At 42.9% G+C, this 17,813-nt stretch overlaps 1 protein-coding gene across 4 annotated transcripts in view; it reads right to left on the minus strand.

The window, feature by feature from the left end:
• TMOD2 (tropomodulin 2) overlaps positions 1 to 17,813 on the minus strand; it is a 49,670-nt gene that overhangs the window by 22,641 nt on the left and 9,216 nt on the right. The window contains exons 2-6 of one of the 4 annotated variants that reach the window (XM_023617385.2): positions 14,578 to 14,775; positions 12,816 to 12,972; positions 9,257 to 9,379; positions 5,854 to 5,940; positions 2,058 to 2,188 (exon numbers count right to left, since the gene is read on the minus strand). In XM_023617385.2, the coding sequence (XP_023473153.1) occupies positions 2,058 to 2,188; positions 5,854 to 5,940; positions 9,257 to 9,379; positions 12,816 to 12,972; positions 14,578 to 14,703 (624 nt within the window). In that variant the 5' untranslated portion in view covers positions 14,704 to 14,775. Of the gene's footprint in view, positions 1 to 2,057; positions 2,189 to 5,853; positions 5,941 to 9,256; positions 9,380 to 12,815; positions 12,973 to 14,540; positions 14,776 to 17,813 lie in introns of all 4 variants that reach the window. The other 3 variants (XM_023617377.2, XM_023617396.2, XM_070236531.1) reach the window with 3 other exon arrangements.

The raw sequence follows: 17,813 nt of genomic DNA on the forward strand, positions 1-17,813 counted from the left end.
CCCCAGGCTGAAGACCCACAGCTTTGAAATACTTTATCTGTTTAGATGGCTAATGATATGACATCCCCTCCAAGAGACATTCAGCACCCATCCTCCAGCAACCATGCCACCCTAGCCAATAGCACCACTTAGTGTCCAGTGAAGGAGTCTAACACAATGTGACATTCTGGCCTCACCTTTCTATTCACCCTGACCAAGAAATTATGCACATACCCTACTTCCCTCTTGTTCTCCAGCATTCTCTTTATCGTAGCCAGACTAACCTACCCACTATTCCTTTACTACACCGTGGTCTTTCTCTCCTCCATACCTTGAGATACACTTTTCCCCTTGCCTGGAAATTCCTTTGTACTTTTCTCTAATTCCTACTTATCTTTTAAGACCCAGCTGAAATATCACCTCCTTTGTTTACTGGTTCTCCTAGGCAGGATCAAAATTTTCCTTACTCACAATTCCATGACTTTTGGGGGTTTACCAAATGATGTTATAATTATTTGTTTAGTGTTTTTCTCCTAATACGAGTTCTTTAGAATAAAGACCAAATGAATCTTACTCCCTCTTCTACAGCACTTAGCACAGTACTGACCACTCGGGAGGGAGACGATATGGGGTACAGCTAGAGATTGATGTGGGTCCTAGATGTGCTACAGACTAGCTCTGTGACCACAGACAACTTAACCTCTTTAAGTTCCACTAAGGCTTAAATGAGAGAATGAATATCAAGTACTTAACAAAAGATGTAGCGAGTACTCAATAAAAGTCAGTTATTATTATTAAATGCTAGAAATTGTTCCAACAAGAATGAACAAAATAGATGTCAGGCAATGTGTCTTCTCTCTCTCTCTCTCTCACACACACACACACACACACTTATTTCCTGTCCCTTTGAGAGTGATATGACTTACTGCCAAATAGAATAAAGTGGAAGTGACAATGTGTGACTTCAGAGAATAGGTCATAAAAGGCATTGTGGGTTTCTGCTTGCTCTCTTTTTCTCTTCAATCACTCGCTCTGGGGGAAGCCAGCTCTGGTGATGTGAGGACACTCAGGCAGCCCTCTGGAGAGGCCCATGTGGTGAGAAATCGAGGCTTCCTGCCAACAGCCACATGATGTGCTGTCTTGGAAGTGGATCCTCCTGCCCCACTCAAGCTTTCAGATGACTGCAGCTCTGGCTGACAGCTTTACTACAGCCTCATCTGACAGACAGCCACAACTACCCAGCTAAGTCCCTTCCCAATTCCTGACACACAGAAACTGTGACAAATAACAAACGTTTCTTGTTTTTAAGTCCCTAAGTTTTGGAGTCATTTGATAGATAGATATCAATATCTATAGATATCAATAATATACCAATAGATAACTAATACACTATGTTTAACACAAGTGCTGTGATTCTTTTCAAAGAATTCTAAAAATCACTCTGTTTTTAAACCTACTTTTTCTTTTTTCTTTTTTTGAGGAAGATTAGCCCTGAGCTAACATCTACTGCCAATCCTCTTTTTGCTGAGGAAGACTGGCACTGAGCTAACATCCATGCCCATCTTCCTCCACTTTATATGTGGGACACCTACCACAGCATGGCTTGCCAAGTGGTGCCATGTCTGCACCCGGGATCCGAACAGGTGAACCACGGGCTGCTGAAGTGGAATGTGCGAACTTAACTGCTGTGCCGCCAGGCCAGCCCCTAAATCTACTTTTTCTTTTTCTTTCTTCCTTATTTTTGGTGAGGAAGATTGGCCCTGAACTAACATTCATGCCAATCTTCCTCTATTCTGTATGTGGGATGCCACCACAGGATGGCTTGATGAGTGGTGTGCAGGTCCATGCCTTGGATCTGAACCTGCAGACCCTGGGCCACCAAAGTGGAGCATGTGAACCCAACTGCTATGCCACTGGGCCAGCCCAAACCCACTTTTTCTTTTGAGTAGGATATCTCGCCTCAAAATCAGTGATGCAAAGGATTGTAAACAGGTGTGAAAGCAGGTAATCAATCATCTCCGTTAAGTTTTCTGAACTCATGCTAAATCAAGTGACTGACAACAATCATAATGAAATACCTTAATGTTGTTGAGGTTGACTTCTTGTAGGCTGGGATCATTGGCTTTCATCTGCTGCAGACTTACTTCCACATTTGTGGGGTTGGGTGGTTCCTCAAATACAGGCTTGACCTTTTCACCTTTGACCACATCTGAGACACAAGTTTTAATTTTAAAAAGAAAATGTAAGGGCTCTCCTGTCAAAATCAGAGATGATTTCCTCCAAAGTGATATGCTCTGATTCCAATAATACTCTGATATCAACGACAGTAAACTTCTCAACTAAGCAATCACGGGAATGGTATGGCTCTGAATTACAGTTTTAAAGGTTGATGTTTCTCAACCGCAGTGGGAAGTCTCAGTGGCTGAGACTGTATGGAGGAGGCCCTACAGCAAAATCAAACCCTGAAAAGAACATCTATGGGCAGGTATTGCTGCTCCCTATGGACCTCTTACAGACTATAATAACCAAACCACAGGATGTGAGATGCCAAAAAGAAATGATGAGCCTCTTAGTTTTCCAAACCCTAATACTCCTCTGGCTTCTTGACCATATGCCACTCTCCTCTGATTTCCATTTTGGAGCTTTAGTTTGGAGGAAGGTATGTGAAGAGAAAGGAATGGAAAAGAAGAATGGAAGGATTCTCAAAAGGACTTAACAGAAAATGTTTGCAACATATATTACATATAAAGAGTTAATATCTCAATATACACAGAGCTCCTACAAATCAATAAGACAACCCAATTAAAAATGAACAAGTTATATGATTGGAAGAATTTCTGTCACTCAACTAAAAAGTGTAGAGTAATTAAACTCTAAGATAAAAAATGAGGGGCCAGCCCGGTGGTGCAGCGGTTAAGTGCGCACATTCCCCTTTGGCAGCCTGGGGTTCGCCAGTTCAGATCCCGGGTGGGAACATGGCACAACTTGGCACACCATGCTGTGGTAGGCATCCCACATATAAAGTAGAGGAAGATGGGTATGGATGTTAGCTCAGGGCCAGTCTTCCTCAGTGAAAAGAGGAGGATTGGCAGCAGTTAGCTCAAGGGCTAATCTTCCTCAAAAAAAAAATAATAACAATAATAAAAAATACAGAAGAATTAAAAAAAAAAACTTAAAAGAAACATCCCAGAAAGTTTTTTGTAGATACCAACAAACTGATTGTAAAGTTTATATCAAGAGGCAAAATACCCAGAATAGCTAACAAAATATTGAAAGAGAAGAACAAAGTTGGAGAATTGACACTATCTGACTTCAAGATTTACTATAAAGCTACAGTAATCAAGATAGCATGGTATTGGTGGAAGAGTATACGAATAAATCAATGGAACAGAATAGAGAGCCCAGAAATAGATCCACACAAATACAGTCAACTGACCCTTGACAAATGAGCAAGGGCAATACACTGAAGATAGTCTTTTCAACAAACAGTGCTGGAACAACTAGACATCCACAAGCAAAAAAACGAATTTAGACACAGACCTTACACCTTTACAAAAATTAACTCAAAATGGATCACAGACCTAAATGTAAAATGTAAAACTGTAAAACTCCTGGAAGAGAACAGAGGAGAAAATGTAGGTGTCCTTGGGTTAGGTGATGAATTTTTAGATACAACACCAAAAGTGTGATCCATGAAAGAAAGAACTGATAGGCTGGACTTCATTAAAATTATAAGTTTCTACTCTGTGAAAGATACTGGCCAGAGAATGGGGAAATGAGCCACAGATTGGGAGAAAATACTTGTAAAAGACACATCTGATAAAGGATTGTTATCCAAAATATACAAAGAACTCTTAAAACGCAACAATAAGAAAACAACCTGATTAAAAAAAATGGGTCAAAGACCTTAAACACTTCACCAAAGAAGATATACAGATGGCAAATAAACATGAAAAGATGATCCACATCATATGTCATCATGGAAATGCAAATTAAAACAATGAGATACCACTATACACCTATTAGATTGACCAAAATCTGGAACACTGACAAAAGCAAATGCTGGCAAAGGATGTGGAAGAACATGCTAGTGGGAATGCAAGATGGTACAGCCACTTTGGAAGACAGTTTGGCAATTTCTTACAAATCTAAACATACTCTTACCATATGATCAGTAGTCACATTCCTTGGTATTTACTCAAAGGAGTTGAAAACCTATGTCCACACAAAAATCTGCATATTATGTTTATAGCAGCTTTGTTCATAACTGCCAAAACTTGGAAGCAACCAAGATGTCCTTTAGTAGGTGAAGGGATAAAATAAACTGTGGTAGATCCAGTTAATGGAATATTATTCAGCACTAAAAAGAAATGAGCTATCAAGCCATGAAAAGACATAGAGGAAACTTAAATGCATATTACTAAGTGAAAGAAGCCAGTCTGAATAGGCTATATACTATATGATTCCAATATAAGACATTCCGGAAAAGCCAAAACTATGGAGATAGTAAAAAGATTAGTAGTTAGAGGGGGAAAGGGAGATGAAGAGGCAGAGCGCAGAGGAATTTTAGGGCAGTGAAACTACTCTGCATGATACTATAATGGTGGATACACGTCATTATACGTTTGTCCAAACCCATAGAATGTGCAACACCAAGAATGAACCCTAATGTAAACTATGTACTTAGGATGATAATAATGTGTCAATGTAGGTTCATCTATTCTAACATACATATCACTCTGCTCTAAGATGTTGATAATGGGGGAGGCTATCCTGGGGAGGGGCAGGAGGTATATGGGATATCTCTGTGCCTTCCTCTCAATTTTGCTGTGAACCTAAAACTGCTCTAAAAAACCAAGGCCTGAAAAAAAAGTTAATGATATGTATGTGTATGTATAAAAGCCTAGAAAGTTATGCACCAGACTTTTAATAGCAAACATGTTGTCAGAATGTTACCCTTTGATACTAAAGTTAAAAAGAATGAACATTTTTCATCTGCACACATAAGCAACCAGAAAGAAAATAAAAGGAATGTTGCTTATTGTCTGGGTAAATTACCCAGTATAAATGATGGTTTATAAATACGTTGCTGAGACTAGAAAGCATCTCCAAAATCTCCGTCAAAGAGAATAAAACATAATTAACCTTAGAAAAGTTGTGATCTGGATTACACTGTACCGAAATTACCTGATTATTAGTCCATCCCTATCACGGATAAATAAGTTCCTTTGGGCAGGGATCATCTTTTATCTTTGTACCTAAGCCTAGAATATTCTTGACACATAGTAGGTATTTAGTAGATGATGATGAATGACTGAGAGAGTCTAATGAACTGTACACTTCTCCAGGAAATGTTGACAAAGAAGATAGTAATCTGGAACTTTCTGTGCCAGCAAGTCCATGCCAGTGTGTCTTTTGTGCCCTCTAGAGGAAATGGGGATTCAAATCCTAAAGATAAGCATCCATTATGGAGACAAAAAGATAGTCAAATAGAGAATGGAACTTATCTAAGATACAATATTGATTAAAACACTGTTAGGAACATGAATCTCTGTTTGCGTTCTGTGCTGACTATGCAACCTTTTAATCAGAAATTTTATCTTTTGACTGAACAGAACTACCAAGAGAGTGTCTTCTGGGCAAAACACACTGATTGGTACTAGTTACATTGCCAGGCAGGGCTCCCACTCAGCTACTCTACTCTGGTTTGATTGCTCACATCCCAGTGATCCTTGGTGAACTGATAAAACCCATCTTCGAAGCCTGCAAGACAGTCTGGATTCACCAGGAGGCACAGTCAACAGGCCTCTCTCCTACCAGCAAAACCTGGAGGCTCCTAAGTTTCACAGAACTACAGATTCCACGTCAACTTACTTCTCACAGGCCCTTTGCCACCTTTACTGTTGGCCGTTTCTTCATCAAACTTTGGATTGTTGAGCAAATTGTGTACTCCAAGAACAGCTGAAAGCAAAGAAAATCAGTGAATGAACATGAAGTTTGGGAGAGCATGTTAGGAGGTCCATGTTGTTGATTTGCCCCTCAAAGAACAATTCTTCATATCATAAAGATAAGTCTCCAGACCCCCCTTGCCTTTCACAGTGTGTGGTACATGTACAGTGTTAAATAGACTTAGTAAAAAGCTCCACCTTCCAAGACCACTAGCAATCGTCACATGTCTTTCTACATCCTTACATGTGGAATCATTTAGGCTCTAAGTGACAATGCTCTAGGTTGTTAGCGTCATCAAGTGGATTCCAACTTCTACTGACCCGTGTACAGCAGAGTGGAACCCTGCCCAGTCTTTATGCACCAACCTCTCACCTTCCTGCGCTCTATCAGACGATGCTCTCCTGCTATTCATAGGGTTTCCATGGCCAATCTTTTTGGAAGTGAGTGGCCAAGTCCATCCTAGTCTGGAAGCTCTGCTGAAACCTGTCCACCATGGGACTCTGCTCGTATATGAAATACTAGTGGCACAGCTTGCATAGCATCACAGCAACACACAGCTGCCCCAGTATGACAACCGACACATGGGTGGGTGTGGTTCCCTGACTGGGAAACAACCCAAGCCACAGTGGTGAGAGCTCCAAATCTTAACCACTAGACCACCAGGGCTGGCTAACGGTCTAGTTACATCCTCAAATTACTGAAAATCTGCTTAGACCCCCTAGTTAGGTAGCTACAACCCTTCAGTTTTCTCATGTGTAAAGTGTGAGGGTAGGACCAAGTCTAAGGGTATTTTAAGATCTAACATTATATAGATTATGGCATGGATTTTTCCAGAGGCACAGAGCAGAAAGATCACGGGCCTCTTTCAGTGTAAGAGGCCTCTCCCACCTCTCAGTCCCCAAAGGACTGTCCTTTCCCCATCTAGAGCATCCCAGGGTGGGAAATAAAAGAAGAGATGTCAGCAATAAAAGGTCAGAAAAGCAGGCTAAGATTTTGAGTCTCCTGTATTACATGGAACTTGCACCAGGAGGCAGCATAGTATGCACGAAACAGCACCGGGACAGAACAAACACTGGGCAGGCTAAAATTGCACTTGCTCACCCAGCTTTTCCTTTGCTAATGAAATTATAGGTGGCCACCTGGAGAAGGATCCCAGAACAGATAACCTGTCAATAGGTGGCAGAGGAGTACCTCTGAGCTCCTTATCAGCTGTCCTGTAATGTACATTTTAGAAGGAGGGAGGCAGCCAGCCAGCACAAGAAAGGGCAAATGTCTAGGGCCAGCAAGTCTAGGGGTTAAGAGTGGCACTCAGGAGCAGTCAGCCAGAGTTTGAATCCTGACCATCACGTACCACCTGTGTGACTTGAGAAGTTACTAAATGCCTCTAAGCCTCAGTTTCTCCATCTGTAAAATAAGGATAATTATCCTTTATCTATTACAAAGACTAAATAACTTCCTACGTGTCAGGCACAATTCTAAGTGCTTGTTAGATAAATAAGAATTTGTCACTGTGTTTTTGGTATTGTCTAGGGAGAAGATACCCTGTTTCATGACCACAGGCCACTGAGACCATCCAACAAATATATCTTGCTTTGGCCCCAGACTCACTAAGCAACTTCTAATTATAATTTGGTTCCATTGCCAAGTTTTAATTTTTGTTTTATCTGTTTCCTTTGAATCTGACCATGCGGCCCCAGTCTGACTGCTTCCTATGTGCACTGACAAGATCAAATCTCTAGACCAGCAGAGCCGAGAACTAGACTCTAGGTGGTGACCATACTGAGAGATGGCCACTCTGGGAGGTGCTGTCTTAAGGGTCAACTGCTGCTCCCTTGGACGGTCTGTCTGCTCTCAATCTTCCCAGTAACATGAGCAGGGCGTTGACACTCTTTCTTTTCTAAACCTCAAAGCCTCTTGGCCCACCCACTCATGGGGCTGCTCTTAATCTTCTGGAAAGAGCCACCCTAGAGAAAATCCTGCCAGCCACCCCCAGCTGGGCCTCCTCCTGAGTTCTGAGGGAGCACCGGATGAAGGAGGGAGGACGAAGGAGGAGATGAACAAGACAGTTTTCTATTGAGATTATCCTCCTGGTTTTACTGTATGAATTTCAGGATCTACTATCTTCCAAATGATTGGTGATTTTCTCTTTCTCCTGTCTTAGTCATGTCCTGGGAATTCAAGCCCAGAGCTACATTCTCCCTTTGGGCAATTCCAGTAGCGATCACAAGGCAACCCTTGGGAGGAGCAGTAACCATAACAGATCCCTCCACAGTAACCACAAGGCTAAGAAGATGGGTCACCTCAAAGCACCTTCCTGTGTGTGATGCAGGTACCTCAACTCCTGCAATGACTTCTGAGAGGGGTTCAAATATGTGAACTTCATCTCGACCACTGATATTATCATCACAGAAGGAATGAAAATGTAGCGGAGATGGTTGGCATGCTATTAGGATAAGGCATAGATGGCTCTCCTGGGAGGAAGGAGATTATTATTACATATGTCTTTCAATGGAATAAAAATGTGAGACTTCTTGCTAAAGCTGTGGACTCTTTCATAGCACCTCTATCCTGTAGTGAGCCAATGATCCTAATAATCCAAATTTCCATCCCATTTGGAAACAAATGCATCCCATTAATGCACAAATATGTTGGTATATGCACAGAATCTTTCTTGAAGGCTATACAAGAAATGGGAGGGGGGCTTGGGTAATTAGGGTGAGAGATTTTTCATTACACATTCTTTTGAATTATTTGGGCTTTTTCTCTCTTCATGTATAACCAATTCAAATAATAATAATTATTATATTGTTAATAAAACTGGGGGAAAAAATGAGCAGATTGAGCTGCATACAGATTTACCTTAGAGGGTGAATGTAACACCGAATCACTCCTACTCCCTGGTTAGGCTAATGGACCTCTTAGTGGGAAGCAAAATGGAACAGTGACTGTGGGAAAGAGTGAGAACGTCATGGAAATTTTGTGATGATAAAATGCTAAATGTGAAAGCTCCTTAGAAAGCATAAGGGCTGTTATTTTATTATTTAAATTCTCCACACTCTATCTTTATTCTCTTTGATTCCTCAAACTCTTGAGTTTTGTAGGATGGGTATTATTTGGGCATTTTACAGCTGAGATGTGGTTTTACATTTTATACAGAGGCTAAGTCATCTGCATCAAGTCTTACAGCTACATAATGGCTGAAGTCCACTTGGTATTATGATAATCATCAGTAGTCACAGAGAAGCTCAAAGGCTGCTGCCATGGGTGCCAGTGCATGTCTAGAGGTCACAGAGCAAGACAGGATGGTTTCCCAGAGCCAAGGACTAACCTGCAAGATCGTAGAGTTCAGTGTCAGAAGCGCTGGCCAAAGCTTCTTCCAGTTCTGGGTCAAGGGTCACTTTTTCTTCTTTACGCGTTTCTATGGGCTTTTCTTTGGGAATAAAGACTCTCCCTTTAAATCAGAAGACAAACAAAACCATTGTGTGCTGCTGCCTTACTGTAGGGTGAGTAGACTGACTGGACGATGCAGCTCTGGCCATTAGGAGCCGAATCAGTGCACCATTGCACATCCAATTGGGATTCCTTAATTGCTGGGATGATGCCAACATCAATAATCCACTATTAGACTATTAGAGGGAAGGAAAGTGAGAGGAGGAATCCTATATTCTGCAACACAGACATGAGGAGCACTGCCCTTAGACCTGGACAAGAGGGGCCTGCCATGGGCCCCACACTTTAAAGGGCCTGACTCCTGCCCTCCCCTGCTGCAATCTACGCCTCCCTGCACCCCCTGAGGAGGGAATCATGGGGCCAAATGGACATGCCCATCCAGAATACAGGCCCCCTGCCAGACCACACTCCAGGCACCTGGGACCCCGGAATTCCCTGTCCAGAGAGCCCTGAGCCTGCTTCCAGGACCTGCATGAGTCCCTTCTCCATGTCCATCCTCCTGGGGGCAGGTCACACAGCTGGGGTGTGGACCCCCAGGGCCAAGGGGAAGCTGTCTGTGGGGGATAGGGATGAAGCTTGGATATGTAGACTGGGATGTCAAACATGGGTGCCCCAGGAGTGTAGGACAGACCCATGTCCCTGCTTGGAACTTTGGAAGTCCAAGAATACTGGCCTTCTAGGTATATTCATAGGAGGATAGAACATAGTTTAACAGTTTGTTAGCTTTCAAATATTTATAAAAATTGGTATGTGGGCTTCTATTTGTGTTCTTGCTTTGGATCTTGCAAATATTGGGAGCAGATTCATCCACACTGCTCCAGGGGTTCCTGAGGGACAAACTGTGATTCCCCAGAGCTTTTCCCCTTAAACTGAGATTGTAGATCACTAAGATGCTATATCTAGGGTCACTTGGACCAGGGTAGTGATGTAGGGACAAAGCCACTTCTCTAAAGCATACCAAAGTAGGCTAATTTAAAAGGAAAAATCAGAGTTGTCATAGAGATTGTGGGGGCCTTTGAGCCGCAAGGCACTCTGTACTTCCCACATATGCATTCTGTGCCACCATCTCCCACTTCATCCTTTCACTCAGATTTCATTTATTTTGCCCCCTACTCACTTCGGAATATGTTGATATCCATGCCCTACCTCTCTAGCCCAAACTTCTGGACCAATGGTCACATGGCTGGGAGGATGGCACGAGGCATGTTACCTGCTCCTAACTTCTAGCCAGTCCACCACATGCACATCCCATACATGCAATGGCTGATAAAAGTAAACCCAGGACACTCCAGAGCCACTGTAGCAATACTCCAGACCTACTCATACACTTTTCCAATTCCCCCCAGCTTTTGACTCTTGGTTTCTCACTTTTTTGGAGCTGTTCTTACTTCTTGGCATGATCTTTGAAATTGATCTCCTCCATCTTTACCTTTGGAGTTCCCTAAAGACCCCTCCATTGCCTTCTCCTCTTTGTCACCTTGGGTAGAATAGACAGCTGGCTCCAGCTTTAGCCAATGGGGACCCAAACTCTGTCCAGGTCTCCCTGGCTAGCTTGCCCTTCCTCACTCCCATAGGAAAGGAAGACTCAAACCCAAAGTCAGTAACTCTCTCTCATGAAAACTCTCCAGGAGATGTCCTGGTTACAGGGGCTGCCTGCTTCCTGATGGTTTACCAGATCTTCAAATGGCTGTACAAGTAAATGGGCCAGGCAAAGCTGAGCACCCCAAGAGGTGCCACTGCTTGTGGTCAGACTTGGATATCCTGGCCACAGAGTCGCCACCATTGACCATCATCCTGCTTCCTGCCTTGACATGACATAAGCTGCCACATTTCCCAGAAAGAAGGAAAATACACTGGGAAACAAACAGGAGAATGGCTAGAAAACAGAAAAATGAAAAAAAAAAAAATCAACCAATCAATAACATCTCAGACACTGGGGTTCATTCCAGACTTAATTTTCATAGTGTATGTGGCCTGAAGCATTCTCTTTCTGGCTCAGATGATCTCGGGTCCAGAGTCAAAATAGGCTTCTAAGTTCCTCCTTCCTGGTACTGTTAGGATTACTCTAAACGCTGGGTGCACGGGTGGCCCACAGCAAACAGCATTCAAGACAACTGCTGCTGCACATCCGTTCCTGCGGGCCAACCAGACAGCAAGTTCTGAGTGAGCAGAGCTGCAGCGTAGAATCAAATATAGCCCAGGAACTGAGTGGCCAGGGCACACGGCATTCAGAACTGAGGTTGTGTGGCCCATCTCCCGAGGCCCTCACGATAGCCTCCCACTGCTCCGAGATCATCCGCTGGTCCTTCCAGGGGCCCTACAGACTCCTCACCCTAATCCCTCTGCTCTGTTTGGAAAACTTGCTCTCTGCTTATTTTGCTCAATTGTGTTACTTCTCAACCTTCTCTGAAGCTGCACTGTGCAACTGTACACACCTCTCTTTTCTATCCCTCATTTATTACTCAGACTGCTCCTGCATTCCTAACTCCCCCGTGAACCATCTGCAGATTAACCTAGATCCAGGGCTAATTTACCATTGCGGCTCCTCAGACCCCTACTCTGAGAACAGAAGACAACAGGTTTCCTCTTATTATTCTGTCACTATTCTAATACTGGATGCTAATTGGGATCTTATTGAAGATTTGACATTATAATTTATTTTTTCTTTCACAACTAAATTAGTCCAATAGCAACTATGCTGCCATAGAAACAGCTCCATATTTCTATGGTAATCCTTGGTTATTTGCCCAACTTGTCACTGTTCAACTTTACTTTCTTAATAAGATGACACTATCAGTGGTGCACGATCCATTGAATGTGCATGATTCAGAGGAGAGCCAGGAGGTTGCATAAGAGAAGGCAGCAGCGCCCTGACTCATGCCAGCTGAGGAGCGGACCCTGCTCCCCAAGGCCACATATAGAAGCTCAGAGATGACATTCATTCAAACGCGTATTTATCGAGTGCCTCCCTGTGCCAGGATCCAAGAGAGAGACAATCTCACTACACTCTAAGTATTCATTTAATTAGCCTACATATTCTGCCATGATGCGTTTTTTAGTTAATAAACTTTATTTTTTAGAGCAGTTTTAGGTTCACAGAGGAAAGTACAGAGAGTTCCCATATACCTCCTGCCCCTACACTTACAACCTCCCCCTCTAATGACACCCTGCAGCACACTGGTACATCTGTTACAATCGATGAACGTACATTCATATCATGCCCCAAGTCCATATTTAACATTAGAGTTCACTCTTGGTGCTGTACATTCTATGGGTCTGGACAAGTGTATACTGACATGTATCCACCAGCCATGATTCTTTTTAACAGCAAATCCAGTTCATGGGCTGATTTCCCACTTCCAGGTCACTTCCCTTGCTCCACCCTCCATTACAGTACAAGTACCTCTGTCACAAGACCTACTCTCTGTGGTCCTTACCTTTCTTTTCTCCAGTGAAGGGCACAAAGTCTTCCCTGTCTTTCTGTTCCAAAGCCTCCTTCTCCAGGTACATGAGGAGGTGCTCACGGTCAAATGGGCCAGTGGCTGCTTTCTGTGTCTGGTCTTTCTGTCGGAATCCAGCTGGCAGCATCGCACTCTGACAAGACAGGGGTGTGAGCAGGAAAGAAGGCGTCTGCCCGACTGATACTGTTACCTCCCTCCCTCTGCCTCCTCCCCTCCCTGCTGTATACGGGGGAGGCAGGGAGAAAGATACCTGTGCAGAGATGTGGGTGTGAGTTGAAGGCTGGGGTCTCTGAGGCCCTACTTGCTCTACCATCCTCTGCTGAAGAGAGGGCTCCCAACGAGCTCAGGCAGAACACAGATGGCTGGAGGAGCCTCTCAGTCTTCTGCAGCTGCCTTCTCAAATGTGGCAGCAACAGGCCAGCCACCCTTGACGGTCTCTTTCCTCGTAGGTCACACTTAGGTTTGGCCAGGTCTGCACCCAAGGGGTTCCCAGGCTGGGAGACTCTATGGAGACTCTGAGAAGGAGCCAACATGGCTACACTCTCTTATTTCTAATCCCTCTCCTGGGGAAGCATCCAAGTAGGGTAGTGATTATTATGGTAAATGTTGATACCTGCTTGATTAAGCTTATATATTCCTTGAGTTTAAAAGATTAAAAACAGAATACTTGTATTTTCTAAAATAAATACAATATCCAAAGTATCTGGCATATCAGAATATAATATAAGTAATTTTTAGAGACATTTTTATTTACCGTAAAATCAGTATTTTGGATGCCTCTGATTCTAAGTTTAAGACACTACCATCAGAGCTGAAGAAAGTGCTTGGGTAAACAAACACTGTAACAAGCTACTTAGTTTTTATAAAAGCTCCACTTAAATGTCCTTGATATTATGATTACAGTTATTGTAATCTATACATTGCTGTAGGACCACCAAAATTTCAAGTTATTTATGAATTTTAAAGAAACAAGATATAGGGGCTGGCCCGGTGGCGCATCAGTTAAGTTCGCATGTTCTGCTTCTCGGCGGCCCAGGGTTCACCGGTTTGGATCCTGGGTGTGAACATGGCACCGCTCAGCAAAAGCCATGCTATGGTAGGCATCCCATGTATAAAGTAGAGGAAGATGGGCATGGATGTTAGCTCAGGGCCAGTCTTCCTCAGCAAAAAGAGGAGGATTGGCAGCAGTTAGCTCAGGGCTAATCTTCCTCAAAAAAAAAAAAAAAAAAAAAAGAAACAAGATATTAAAAAGATCTGCTTCTGGGGTTAACAACCTGGTTTAAACATCATCTCTGACATTTACTAGTATGGGGTCTTATGTACATTACTTCTCCTGGTCTGTCTCCTTCTTTATGAAGTGGGGATAATACAATTCACCTCAAGGGCGTCTGTGCCCAGTAGACGTTTGACTCAGAAGAAGCTTGGTAAGATTTGTTCCCTTTTCCTCTTTCCTTCTTCTTCCCTATGTGAGACTAGTCTTTCCCTAACTAGCGGAAAATGTTTTTCTCCATTTGCATTAAACTAGTATTTGGGAAATACATTTGCCATATCATATTTATAGGTGTGGCTACTGAGGTTCTCCATGAATTTGTAAAATTCAGAGACCCAGAATCGATTAGGGGAAGAACCAGAAATTGCACTGGGAGCTAAGGGATTCCTACACTACTGTTTAAGGATCAAGCCACGTCATTTATCCCGTACCATTATTAACCGAGCTGCTCACTTCCAGGACACCAACCTCGGGATCTAGGTCATCAAGAACATTTTCCAACTGTTTCAGTTCCTCTTCTGAGAGTTTGCCAAGAAGCTCATCTTCGTCAATGTTCTTGTATTTCTCCAGCTCCTTCTGGAAAGGGAGTGCCATGGCTTCTTATGTGCCTTTCTCATGGGCCGTGAACATCTAAACGGGCCAGCTTCCCGAGACTTCAGAATACTACTAATAAGAAAGAAATACTGTTATCTCCTTTCTGGAAACAGCACTTATTAACAGGAGACAGGGCTATGCTATCCGCCAATGGTCTCTCTATTGGACGAATAATTCAATGAAAAGGTAATATTACCTTCCTTTGCAGGGCAGCCTGACAGCTTACAAAGTGTTTTCATATGTATTATTTCACCTGTTTAGTTCTTTACAACCCGGAAAGGAAGCCTGGACAGATGTTGATGTCCCATTTTACAGATGAAGATTCTGGCGAAGGTGGCTAATTGCCTTGCTTGAAACCCCAGAGCTGGGACGTGCCAGGCCTTCTGATTCCCAGTGTAGTGGGCCTTTCCACCAGACTACTCTGCCTCCTCCAGCTTTCCACAGAAAACAAGGAAGAACAGAGCACTGATTGTAAGGCACTTGTAAGAAGCACACTTGGGGCTTTTCAGGGAGAGAGTGATGTGAAGAATACAAAACGGGGTTCATTCAAGAAAGAGGGTTGGAACGTCCATGTGAGAAAGTGCTGTCCAATAATTCCCCTGCAATTAAACTAAGGGAGAGTCTAAAATCCTGGCCACATAATCACTCTCTCCACTTCTCTCCTCTCTTTTCTTCTTTCCTCTTCTCCCATTCTATTTCTAGCTCCATTTTCCTTTTTGTTTCTTTAGCCATTCTCCCTAATTCTTTATACCCCTAGTCCATTGTCCTTTCAACCCCCTTTTTTATGTCACCTCTCTCCTAAACTTCCACTAAAATGAAACTTTTACTCCATCCTTTCTTCCTTGCATAGGATTTTACAGATCTTCCCTGGAAGATCTACATTCAGGAAATAGCAATGTACTTAACTGATTGTGTTTCTCCTTTGGAGGCGTTAACATCCGTCAGACCTTTCAGGGCAATTAATATTGGCTGTGCACCTACTACTTGCCAAGCACAGTTCTAGAAACCGGAAATACAAAGATAAACAAGATATGACCCCTTTCTCAAGGAGATCACAGCTCAGTGAGACACACAAATAGGGATAAGACCATTTGATAAGTGTTATAGGAGAAGTAATGTATAAAGTAGGTTTAAAGACATATGAGGAAATAGTCATTGGATGGGGGGTTGATTTGAGGAGAAACTGAAAAAGAGGCTGAGTTTGAGCCTTGAAGGAAGAGGTCAGGACGTGGACATGGTGGGAAGGGTCATTCCAGGAAAAGGGCGCAGTGTAAACAAAGGCATAAGATAAGAAAGTACATGATATGTTGGTGAATGGTTGCTGTGGCTGGGGGGTGGGGGCAGGTGGAGAGAGGAAAGAACCAAAAACAAGGAAAAGATATATGTGAAGGGTCTTCTGGATACGGCTTGCCAAGGAACCTGGGCTTTATTCTGCGCGAGATAGGGAGCTACCACAAGTTTTTCAAGTAGAGGAATGATCTGAGAAGCTCTGGTTTTTTGTTTGTTTATTTTTTCCTTTTTCCCCCCAAAGCCCCCCAGTACATAGTTGTATATTTTTAGCTGTGGGTCCTTCTAGTTGTGGCATGTGGGATGCTGCCTCACCGTGGCCTGCTGAGCGGTGCCATGTCCGTGCCCAGGATCCGAAATGGCGAAACCTTGGGCCACCGAAGCAGAGCGTGTGAACTTAACCACTTGGCCACGGGGCTGGCCGCCCATGTTTTTTAATAAGGTAATTCAAATGGTAAGAATGAAGAATGGGTTGGCATGTAAAGAGACTGGTCATAGTGGGCCACTGAAGGCCTATTAGAATGTTGCTCCCCTCCCCTTGTTAATTCAACTGCTTACCATGTTCAAGTTTGTGGTTTTCTATTTAGGTGTCTTTTCTACAATGTAACTCTCCTTTCCTTTCATCAGCCCACCGTCTTTTAAGTTTCAATTGCTATAGTTCAGTAAAACAAACAAACAAAAAAACCATCCCACAAAAGTCAGAGAAACCAAGTGGATCAGATACACTTTGTTCTGGCCCAAGCCACTAATTCATCCTGTGACACTGGACAAGGAGCTCAATCTGCCAGGCTCTTAGCCATCAAGTGAACTGGTTGAACTAGCCTACGTAATGGATTGTAAGATGCAGTTTCCCACACTTAACATTGTGAAATTGAGATGTGTCTTACAATAGATGGTCCTATAATTACTGTTGGCCCAGTAGCAGTCAAGATGTACTTGTCATTGCCTACAAATGCATAAAATATCAAAAGCACCAGCTTTAAAACTAGCAGAATGGGTATCAGGGATTTGGAAAAATCCCAGGAACTTTTAAAATGAGTGGCACACTCTTTTAAAACCCAGGGGGCAGGGAGTGGGGGAGGTGGCAACTCAGGTATGTTTAGCAACACTCTCAAAGGAAGGTCCAGATTCCACGTAAGGGAGCAGGCTGAAGAGCCCAGCATCAAGGGCTTTCAGTTCTTTTACAGACTTTTTTTAAAATTACCACTCTTGATGGCAAAGAGGAGGTATTGTGTGGGGAAAAAACCAGACATAGATGACTATGAGTCAAAAAGCAATTCAAAAACTTGGACTCTGAACGTGAAGAAGTTTTAAGAGTATTAACCAATTCATTTTACTTGCATTTCTCCTTTTTATGTACCCAAAGGGGTGATATATGATTTTAAAAAATCAATGTATATTCATAGCAGCTTTATTTGTAACAGCCAAAAACTGTAAACAACCTGAATGATCATCAGCAGGTGAATGGATAAACAAATTGTGGCATAATCACATAATGGGATCTACTCAGAAATAAAAAGGAACAGACTATTGACACACACCACATGGATGAACCTTAAAATAATTATACTGAATGAAAGAAGAAACACCAAAAAGAATGTATACAGTATGATTCCATTTATCTAAAATTCTAGAAAATGTAAACTGATCTATATGACAGAAAGAAAATCAGTAGTTGCTTAGGGATGGGATAGAGGTAGCGGGTGGCAGAGGGAGGGATTATGAAGAGGCCGGAGGAAACTTCTGGGGGTCATACATAGGTTCAGTACCTTGACTGTAGTAATGGTTTCACAAGTGCCTGCATATGTCGACACTTCTCAAAC

The sequence above is a fragment of the Equus caballus genome, chromosome 1, assembly GCF_041296265.1.
Source record: "Equus caballus isolate H_3958 breed thoroughbred chromosome 1, TB-T2T, whole genome shotgun sequence".
Taxonomy (NCBI): Eukaryota; Metazoa; Chordata; class Mammalia; order Perissodactyla; family Equidae; genus Equus; species Equus caballus.